We start from the raw sequence: 10,235 nt of genomic DNA on the forward strand, positions 1-10,235 counted from the left end.
TTAATACTTCAGATGAACAACAGGAAGGAATGCCAGTTCTGAGACAGGAAGAATATAAACCTGATGGTAAAGAGAAAAAGACAAGACACTGAGCAGAAACACAGCATGCTTGGGTGACACTAAAAGGATATGTCACTGGTTTTATTCCATGTGTATTTTGAGGAGTCTCAGGAAAGACATGCAGAGTAGGTGTTTTCAAAAGGTCAGTGACCAAGATCATATCCAACACATTCTCCAGTGTGTGGATACAGGAATAGATGGGACCGAAGTCTGTAAGTCTTCTTCAGACACCTTCGGACTGTCAAGGGATGAACCCAGCAGACATCTGCAGTGTTACTCCAACAGCAAAAACTCACTGGGCTTTTGGATGCCTTTATTACTGTATTTTGTGATGGAAGCTATATGGTAAAAGTAAAGCTGGGTTGGCATGAAGACAGCTTTATGTAATGCAAAACAGTTCCAGAGACATCACTTTTGCAGTGTATTTTTGAACCCACTACTTCAGAACAGGGGTGGGCTTCCAGGCAATGCCATTTCCACATGCTGGCAGGAGATATTCCTGTTTATTCATAGCTTCATAGCTGCTGGGACTGGAATGGGATAATCCAAAACACGAAGGCTGTGGAAGCAATGCACTGAGTTTTCTCTCTTTACATTTCACCTACAGCAGGCAAAGAAACACCTGAACTGTCAGGACATAATACAGCTTCACTCCTACCCACAAAACTACTCCTGTATTTGCCAACATCGCTTATGCTATTTAATATAATCAATTCATAATGAAACATCTTAAAATTAACAGTATCTGCAGCCCCTAAAAGACAAATATAACTGAGTAAATTTGAACAGGACGTACCTTCAATAGCTCTTTAAGATAACTAAAATTGAATATTGTCTACATTGAGAGCAATAAACCTGCCAAATTCATCAAATAGATGCTCAGGTCTTTTGAACTCTGTTACAGGAACATATCAAAGTTAACTTCTGGGCTGCAGTGCCTTGTTTTAGCCACAGAAAACTTACAATAACCTCATAAGTATTCATATATGTGGTGTCAGCATCACTAAAGCTACATTTCACTAAGCAGACTAAATGTAAATCACTGATCTGCAAGTAGTAGTATGCATTCTGCTCTTAACAACTCACATTTATCCCCAAAAATGCAGACATACAGTTACATGAATACTATTCAAAGAGGGAAGTTTTGAATACAGATGGTTCAGGCACTAACCCTGCACTTCAGACTTAGAACAGGAGTCCTCAGCTAAAAGAATGGCATCTAAAATCCCCGCCTGAGTAAGTGGCAGCCATTTAACAACCTCCCCAGTGAGCAAAACTAAATGTTGCTCTGGAGAAAATGTCTAGTTAAAATGGGGGAAAAAACTCTTTTCTCAAGAGGGCACATGTCCCTTCTCATAAAGAGGGATTGCAGCGCAAAGCTCACAGCTCCAGCCTGTCCCTCTCTCCCCGTGCTGCGTATTCAAATCACCCATCAGCAACATATTGAAGTAAGGAGAAAACACTGATGCCCCTCATTTAACAGTTTCACATGTGAACACTTCTACAGCCAAAACCTAAAGGGACATCTAAGCCCTCTGCTCATGAAATGGAAGCCTTTCTACACATGGAATTTTTACTTGATTTTAGTTTGGTTGCTGAAGGAGGAAATTCTTGTAGAAGACAAAGCACAATGTTTCAATTCAAACATGTCCATCTAAGCCTTGAAACTACCACAGCATAGGTGACCTGGCTTGGCCATTATCTTCCTAGACTTGATTCCACTTAAGAGTTTATAGAGACAACTTTGACCCCCATGAGTCTCTTTGCTTGGAGATTTTGAAGACCAGACTAGAGGCAGCCCCAAGCAAGGTGATCAGACCTCAGAACAGTCCCTGCTGTGAGCAAAGGTTGGACCAGAGACCTCCTGAGGTCCCCAACTTATCTCAATCCCAAGGCTTGAGATTTGCAGGTAGCCCTGAAATGCTACTTATTTGTTCACTTTCCTTTCCCTGCCTGCTGCTTCTGAGAACAACACTGGGTAAAGGTTTGGTTTCTTCTGGAGAAGCTGCCCATCAAAGTGCCTGACTGTAAGAGCCACAGGCTGGGTTTCAATGCAGCTGTGTCAGTCCTGTATTACTCTACCTGTATCTCTGCACGAGGAAAAGACTGGAAAAGGGAAGCAGACAATGCACAGTGCTGCACAGGGGATAGTGTTCATGTGGATCTTTCAGACGTTTGGTTTGCAACATGGCTCCATACATCTGCAGTGGGAAGGGAAGCAAACTGCAGTCTAAGTCGCTGTACCACCTGAGGGCATTTTTCATATTGTAAATACCAGTGAAAAGCCCTAAACAGAAAGGGATTTCAACTGCAACTCTAACAAGAGCAGCAGCTGGTACTTTAAAGGACTAAAACCAAGCTGCGATTCAAGGGAACACAGAAGGATGTCAGGTGATGACTCTCCCTGGGGGGATTTACCTGCTATCTGCTTCACACTCATGTCGGAGGTTATCACACCACAGCAGGAGCAACAAAGTGAAAGTGCCAACAAAAGAGAATCTGCATGAACTTACAGGTTTCCAAAGGGTGATGCTGTAATACTTTGCTTTCTGCCACACTCACTGTAGAAGAAGTAGCTTCCAGCAAGAGGAAATAGCACCTTGGAAGTCCAGGAGGGAAAACACAGCAGGACAGACAGATGGCAATGACATAAAACTGTCAGGGAAGCTTCCAATCACCCTTCTGATCTCTGAACTAAAGGGATTCATTACCTCACCAGCCAGAACACTCACAGCACAACCTCTGCAAGAGGTACTGAAGGGAGGTCTTAAGAACATCCCAGACTGGTCCGGGTTGGAAGAGACTTGAAAGCTCATCCAGCTCCAACCCCTGCCACGGGCAGGGACCCCTTCCACTGGAGCAGCTTGCTCCAAGCCCCTGTGTCCAACCTGGCCTTGAGCACTGCCAGGGATGGGGCAGCCACAGCTTCTCTGGGCACCCTGTGCCAGCGCCTCAGCACCCTCCCAGGGAAGAGCTTCTGCCTAAGAGCTCATTCTCAGTCTCCCCTCTGGCAGATGTAGCCACATTTTTCAGGGTTGTAAGTCAAGAGACAGCACATTTTAGGGTGACAAAAGCAGCTTCTGTCCAATGGCTCATGACCATGCTGCTGCTGAATCATCTGCTGAAATCCCATGCTAATAGAACATATTTACAATAAAGTGGAACTGATTCTTATTCTCCTATGAGCAGATGACTAGAACCAGGAACCATCAACTATACCCTGAGGTAGTCCTCCCCGCTCCAAAACCAGTGTCCATTACCTGAAGGATTGAGGACTTGCACTGGAGCTGAGAGAGCTGGGCTGGTTCAGCCTGGAGAAGAGAAGGCTCCTTAAGGGAAGACCTTAGAGCAGCTCCAGTGCCTAAAGGGGCTGCAGGGAACCTGGAGAGGGGCTTGGGACAAGGGCCTGTAGGGCCAGGCCAAGGGGAATGGCTTGAACCTGCCCGAGGGGAGACTGAGCTGAGCTCTTAGGCAGAAGCTCTTCCCTGGGAGGGTGCTGAGGCGCTGGCACAGGGTGCCCAGAGAAGCTGTGGCTGCCCCATCCCTGGCAGTGCTCAAGGCCAGGTTGGACACAGAGGCTTGGAGCAAGCTGCTCCAGTGGAAGGGGTCCCTGCCCGTGGCACGGTTGGAACAAGATGATCTCCAAGATCCCTTTCAACCCAAACCAGTCTGGGATGCTATGATGATCAGCAAAACCGGATGGAGGAAGCTGCAGCCCAAGGGGGATGCCTTGGTTGACAGGACATTTTGCTCACTACAACTTCAGCATGAGAACTTCCATTTTCTAGGAGTATTATGAAACACAACCACAACAGTTACTCAGAATGTCATCTGTCTTATCTGAAGCGCATACTTCAACTGGACATTTTCTAACTCTTTACTGTTCATTTCCATCACAAAATACAGCAGCCTCAAATTCTTATTCTGAAATTCTTCACTAGAAGGTTTGGAAGTCTATGGAGTGATCACATCCCACTGTAAGATTTCAGATGGAACCAGATACACTCATATGCCAAGCAGTGCAAGAACACGTCCTGATGCACAATTTATGACATGACTGGATTAGCAGTGAAATATTAATACAGACCGAGGCCTCTGGCCAGGAATAAGCTCCAAAAGAAACTGAACTTCGCGACAAGTCCACTGCCTACCTTAAATCCCTCTGCTGTGTTTGAAGGAACTCTACACCCCAAACAGTAAGATCACAAGCATCAATATTCTATCACACACCAAGAGAGTCCACAAAACTCTTCTATTATAACAGAAAAAAACAACTCTTATCCAAGATTGGAAATGCAGAATGTTAAATGCTGTTGTTTTCCCTTCAAAAGCTTGCCAGGAAACCTGAGGGAACACAATCAATAGAATATAACCAATCACTTTGGAGTTTATACTCTTACCAAGGAAGTGAGAAAACTGGATTCCCCAATTTGCATTAGGTTCACATATACCTCTGTGAAGTATTGAACAAAAACTGCTCCAAAATGAAACAAAGCAAAGTTAAACTAAGATCAAATGAGTTAAAAATACTTTTGCTCAACAGGATGAACTGATGTGAATCACCAATTTCAATCAGGGTTTACAGCAGTCAGAAAGGATCCTTGATTTCACCTATTTTGACCTTATTTTGTACCCAGGTGTTACTCAAAAGCTGTCCTCCTTCACTGCTAAAACATATCAGTTTGCAACCCATTGGTGATGGTGTTAACTTCACTACTGCTTCGAGCCTATTCCATAGATATGCATATTGCTTTAAAGTAATAGCATAGCTTAATAAAAATACTGAGACTAAAAATGTAAAGGACGTTATTAGGAATGGTTATTAGCAAACGTATTTCTGAAATATTATGTCCTGAAGTTGTTTCAAGCTGCATAACAAAATGAGAATTTAGCTACATTCATAATGTTTAAAACTCTCCAACTGAAAGAACCTTAATATTCGGGAAGAAGGAAAGTTTTACCAGACATTATGAATTTAAAGGTGACTTATTAAAGCACCGACACACAGTATTAACAAACTGGTTTTCTGGTCAAAAGCAACAGAACTTTGAGAAATCCAAACAGCAATAAAATACACTCAAAGACATCAGGCTGAGTCAGTCTAACTAACCACGGACATGAGAAGTGGTCCTGCTCCTCTCGAAGACACAGAATCCCAGACTGGTTTGTGTTGGAAGGGACCTTAAAGCTCATCCAGCTCCAACCCCTGCCACGGGCAGGGACCCCTTCCACTGGAGCAGCTTGCTCCAAGCCCCTGTGTCCAACCTGGCCTTGAGCACTGCCAGGGATGGGGCAGCCACAGCTTCTCTGGGCACCCTGTGCCAGCGCCTCAGCACCCTCCCAGGGAAGAGCTTCTGCCTAAGAGCTCAGCTCAGTCTCCCCTCGGGCAGGTTAAAGCCATTGCCCTTGGCCTGTCCCTACAGGCCCTAATGAAGAGTCCCTCTTCAGCATCTTCATAGGCCTCTTTCAGATACTGGAAGGATGTCCTGCTTCTTCCCATATCTGACACCTTATGATGCTAATTGCACTTTTTAACCGCACTCTGCAGAAGGGAAAACCGAAGTTCTCACTCCAGAAAGCTGAATAACTTCATTGAGCAGTGAGAAACACTAGGAGCTGCCATGAAGGTGGCTGCCTGCTCAAGGGATGGGAGAAACAAGACTGCATTTATCCACAGCAGTAATGATGAACAGCTTCCTGCCATCAGGTCAGAGCTGCACAAGTCAAGGATATAGGCCCAGGAGAAGCTGAGCCAATGCCATAGCTTGACGTTTTTGGAAGGAGGACTGTATCATCCTCCTGCTGATCCCCACAACTGGCTCTGCTACCCCACGCCACCCCTCATACCCGCCTGAGTCTGCTGGATCTTTCCATGAGCTGATACAACTGGTTACCCTTCAGGAAACTTTTCACTTCTGAGCCAGTGAACCGGATCAACCCATGGCAGAAGCTTTGGGAGCACCTACACAAAAGCAGCAGGAGGAGCAGGATCTCTCCTTTCAGGCAGCTAGGAGCTGCTAGACCACCTCGACTGTTTCCATACCCCCTCAAGCCATAATTAACATCAGCTTGAAATTTACACCAACGTATGCCAATTAAAGGCAACAACAAAATTCGGTTGACAAGAAGCTCCTCATGAGCAAGCTTCAGTGTGTGCTGAGCTGCACCCCCAGAGTGTGAGCAGCAGCTAAGGGAGGGGATCCTGCCCCTCTGCTGCGCTCTGGGGAGACCTGAGAGCAGCTCCAGTGCCTAAAGGGGCTGCAGGAAACCTGGAGAGGGGCTTTGGACAAGGGCCTGTAGGGACAGGCCAAGGGCAATGGCTTTAACCTGCCCGAGGGGAGACTGAGCTGAGCTCTTAGGCAGAAGCTCTTCCCTGTGAGGGTGCTGAGGCGCTGGCACAGGGTGCCCAGAGAAGCTGTGGCTGCCCCATCCCTGGCAGTGCTCAAGGCCAGGTTGGACACAGGGGCTTGGAGCAAGCTGCTCCAGTGGAAGGGGTCCCTGCCCGTGGCAGGGGTTGGAGCTGGATGAGCTTTAAAGTCCCTTCCAACACAAACCAGGCTGGGATTCTATGATACTACATCCCTAACTCTCCCATCCCACCTCCGACCAAACAAGACCACTCTCCTTCCCATGCAGCAGCCCTGGTACTCTTCAGTTAGTAAAAACCAACCAACACAAACCCTCACTATTCTCCCATGACTTTTGCCTCTTCAGTATCCTGGCAAGTGCCTGTAGCAACCTGACTGACGCATCCTACCATGGCACAAAATAAAGTAACAGCAGGAATTCAGCATGTCTGGAAATTACAGGCATTATTTAGCTGCCCATCCCTCCAACACAAAAGTCTGACCCGGGCTCTGCAAGTTCTTTGAATCAGAAGATCTCATTCTGACAATTTATTCAGACATTATAATGGCTGAACAAACAAAAAGCCCCATTCGCTTTCACCTACCAAGCTTTTCAGTCCAAAAATCTTTTCTTCTCAATAGGCATTAAAACACTCATACTTTGGAAAAATATGTATCAGCATTCACTCCTCCACAAAGCCTAAATAAGCAGCTGAATGCATGATACAGTGATATTCACAAAGCCTGAGCTGGTCTGAAGTTCAACATGTTTTCTTTCTGATTTAAGACTCGAACAATCTTCTAACGTGGTGGAATATCAGGACTCAAACCAGTCATGTGAGCATGCTTTGAAGTAAAATGAAGCTCTAGCACAGGCAATTAACCCCAAATCTAAAGCTAGTTTAATATATAAACAAAATCTTTTGGGTTTGGTCTGTCCTTTACTCAAACTGGTGCTTCTGCGAAAGTGAAAAGCATTTTTTGTTAATTTAGTTTCAGTTTCTGGCCTCATTTACTCATTACCCAGATTCAGAGCTCCTGTCTGAAGAGCCTTCCCGTCAAAGGCAAAAAGGTTCGTATTGATATCTTTTAATTGTTGAGGTTTGTCTCTCCAGCATTAAATCCTAGCTGATTCTTTAGACCTAAAACCATTTTCCTAAAGGATGAGTTCCTGTGCATCCCTTCAGAAGAGCTGGAGTGATACTTTCCACTGGGAAAGCGATGGGAAGAGGGCAGGAGACACAACAGCAGCATTATTTTTTCCACCCACATTTTCAACCCATGCTCATCCCAGGCCCCTTGTGTGCTGTGACAGCAAGTCCTAGGGCCGCCTGAAGGATCAGTTTTCCCTCATTCCCAGTCAACATAGCTTTATCCCAACACCCCCTCCTTCAGCACACCACCACAAAGCTGCGGTTGCCTTCAGTTCCTCCAGGCAGATGGCTGACACCATTCAGTGAGACTTCCCATCCTATCCCTGATATTTCCTAAATTGTGCTAGGATCCATACTGAGGACGTTGCTCAGCTTAACTCACTGACAGAAGTCTTCTTATCTTTCAAATTCCTATTATTCCTGATGCAGAAGGCAGAGCAGCCATGCCAACAGTTGTGTGCAGGACTCGGCAGCTGTGAAGGAATGTTAGCCAAGCTGCTGCTGCCACCCCTGTGCTACTGAACTCATCCCACAGGTGGATCAAAGCTCTCACAGCCCCTTGATGCTGCTCCTGCCCCTTAACCTCAAATCAAGAAGCCAAAATAGGACAAAGAATTCGCCTTTGCTTTTCTTCACAGAACCCAAATGCTGAGGGGGAGGGGGGAAACCCACAAAACTCTTAGTTTCCTAGTAAAATATCAAGACCAACACATAATAGAAGCCTGACCCATTGGAACATCACCCACGAGGTGAAACCCAGAATCTGCCTGACATCCAGAACCCATGGACCTTTCACTGCTTTCTGCAGCACGAGTCCCCTCCAACTCTCAATGCTGTCACTGCTGCAACGTCAGTGCAAGTACGTGACAACAGAGAATAGGAAGTACTGCAGCGTCCTGCCCGTGCCTCTTCAGCAACATGGTGACTTGAGCTCCCCACAAGAAGAGAGCTAAGCAGGGGGATTTCACAATAACGCTGCATTTAATTAACTAAACTTACAAGCAATTGGTGAAACTTGAGACACAAGCCCTGAATACTGCGATGCCTACACCAGCACAGGCCCCAGTGCGCCTCTGTCACTTCACAGAAGACAGGGTTTTAATAGCCATGGGGTTTTGGCCAAGGAATAGCTCAGAGATCAGACCTGTGATTCTCTGCCCCTTGAGATACAGTAAAAAAAAGCCTAGGCAGATCCTTTAAACTTCTAAGATTAGATTGGTACGGCATGTACTAATAACAGGAAGAATGCTTCATTATGGTTTTCATTTGGGGGGGAAAGATAAAATAAATCTCAGTAAAAAGCCACACATATTCAGGAATTTCAAGGGAAGAAGGAAGAAACCTCATCTGTAAAATATTCTGATCCCAGTACCTTGAACAACCCCCCAGCCTGGCTGGAAGAAACTGCTGTCCCACACAGGCAAGGTGTTGGTTGTTGTTGCTTTAACAGCATACCTTTCAAACAAGCATTTCCAATTCATTTGTCAACACTGCTCAAGCAGCAAATTACCTTCAGATTGGAATCTTGGGATCATTTGAAGAAAACTTAATGAAACATCTATTCATCTGTCCTAACTTGCCTCCTAAGAAGCAAAAGAGCTGTTCACCCAGATCCTATCGGGATGGACAAATCCACACCTCAATAATCAAACACGTATCTCGCTCTGCCTCCCACAGAAGAAAAGAGGTCAACAAGCCTTTTCCCATTTCCCGCAAGCCTTCTGCCTTCTTCAGGAGAAAGGTCTCCCTCCCAGGCGACACCGTTCTACCTGTAAAGGCCGTTCCCCTTCGTCCCAACGGCTACAAGAAGGTATTTCAATATACGTTTTAACCTCAACCAACGGTGCTCTTATCAAAGCCCGGGAGGAACGATTCTTTCGCGCTGGGACAGACGGCCAGAGCCGGCAAGAGGCGCATCCCTCTGCACCCCGAAGGGCTCACACTCCCCCCAGCACAGCAGGTGAAGCTGCCCCACTTCCCTCCCACCCCCGCAAAGCTCAGCCCCGTCCCCCGGGCGGCACAGGCCCCGCTCCCCTCTGCCCGGGCGCGGGGCCCCTCTCCAGCATCGCCCCTCGGCCGCTGCCGCCGACAGACCCCCGCCTCCCCGGCCCGCGGGCGAGGCGCAGACCCCAGCCCGGTGCCGCCCTGGGGCGGGAGCCACCGCCTCCAGGCCCCCGGGCCGCGCTCAGGTCCCGCCCGCGCCCCGTCGCCGAGGACGGGCCCGGCCCCCCGGGGCTCGTCTCCCCGTCCCGGGGCAGCAGGCCCCGGAGCGGGGTGCGCGGTGCCCGGCGCGGCCTCCCCGGCCCCACAACTAACTTATGGGACGCTCCGCCCGGCCGCGGCCCCGCGCAACAAGTTCCCGGGCGGGCCCCCGCCCCGCCGCCGCGCTCTCACCTCCGCCATGTTGGCTGCGCGGGCGGGCGGCGGCGGCGGCGCGGGGGGGCAGGCCCGGGGAGGGGTCACATCGCCGCCGCGGCGGAGGCAGCGGCGCCGGCGGGTCCCGGTCTGCGCGGCGGCGGAGCGGAGCGGAGCGAGGGGAAGGAGGGGGCACGCCACGCACGACGTCACCGCGCACGGGCGCGCGCCGGCAGCGGCTGTCACTCAAGGCGCAAGGCCCCGCCCCCGGACTGTCAGAGCCGAGGCGGCGGCGCCGGGCGCGCCCCGCGGAGGGGCC

The 10,235-nt window shown here is 48.5% G+C and overlaps 1 protein-coding gene and 1 long non-coding RNA gene across 7 annotated transcripts in view; both read right to left on the reverse strand.

The window, feature by feature from the left end:
- The window catches only part of MIER1 (MIER1 transcriptional regulator), a 64,520-nt gene that overhangs the window by 28,074 nt on the left and 26,211 nt on the right, over positions 1-10,235 (reverse strand). The window contains exon 1 of one of the 6 annotated variants that reach the window (XM_065673091.1): positions 9,956-10,092. The exons of the other annotated variants lie outside the window; for them this stretch is intronic. Coding sequence (XP_065529163.1) covers positions 9,956-9,964 — 9 coding nt within the window. The 5' untranslated portion in view covers positions 9,965-10,092. Of the gene's footprint in view, positions 1-9,955; positions 10,093-10,235 lie in introns of those variants that run through there. 6 annotated transcript variants of the gene reach the window in all.
- LOC136011396 (uncharacterized) lies at positions 127-2,900 on the reverse strand. Its single transcript, XR_010611362.1, has 2 exons — positions 2,143-2,900; positions 127-661 (listed from the first exon to the last, which is right to left on the reverse strand). It is a non-coding gene; the product is annotated as an uncharacterized LOC136011396 (long non-coding RNA).

This window comes from Lathamus discolor, chromosome 3 (genome assembly GCF_037157495.1).
Source record: "Lathamus discolor isolate bLatDis1 chromosome 3, bLatDis1.hap1, whole genome shotgun sequence".
Classification (NCBI taxonomy): domain Eukaryota; kingdom Metazoa; phylum Chordata; class Aves; order Psittaciformes; family Psittacidae; genus Lathamus; species Lathamus discolor.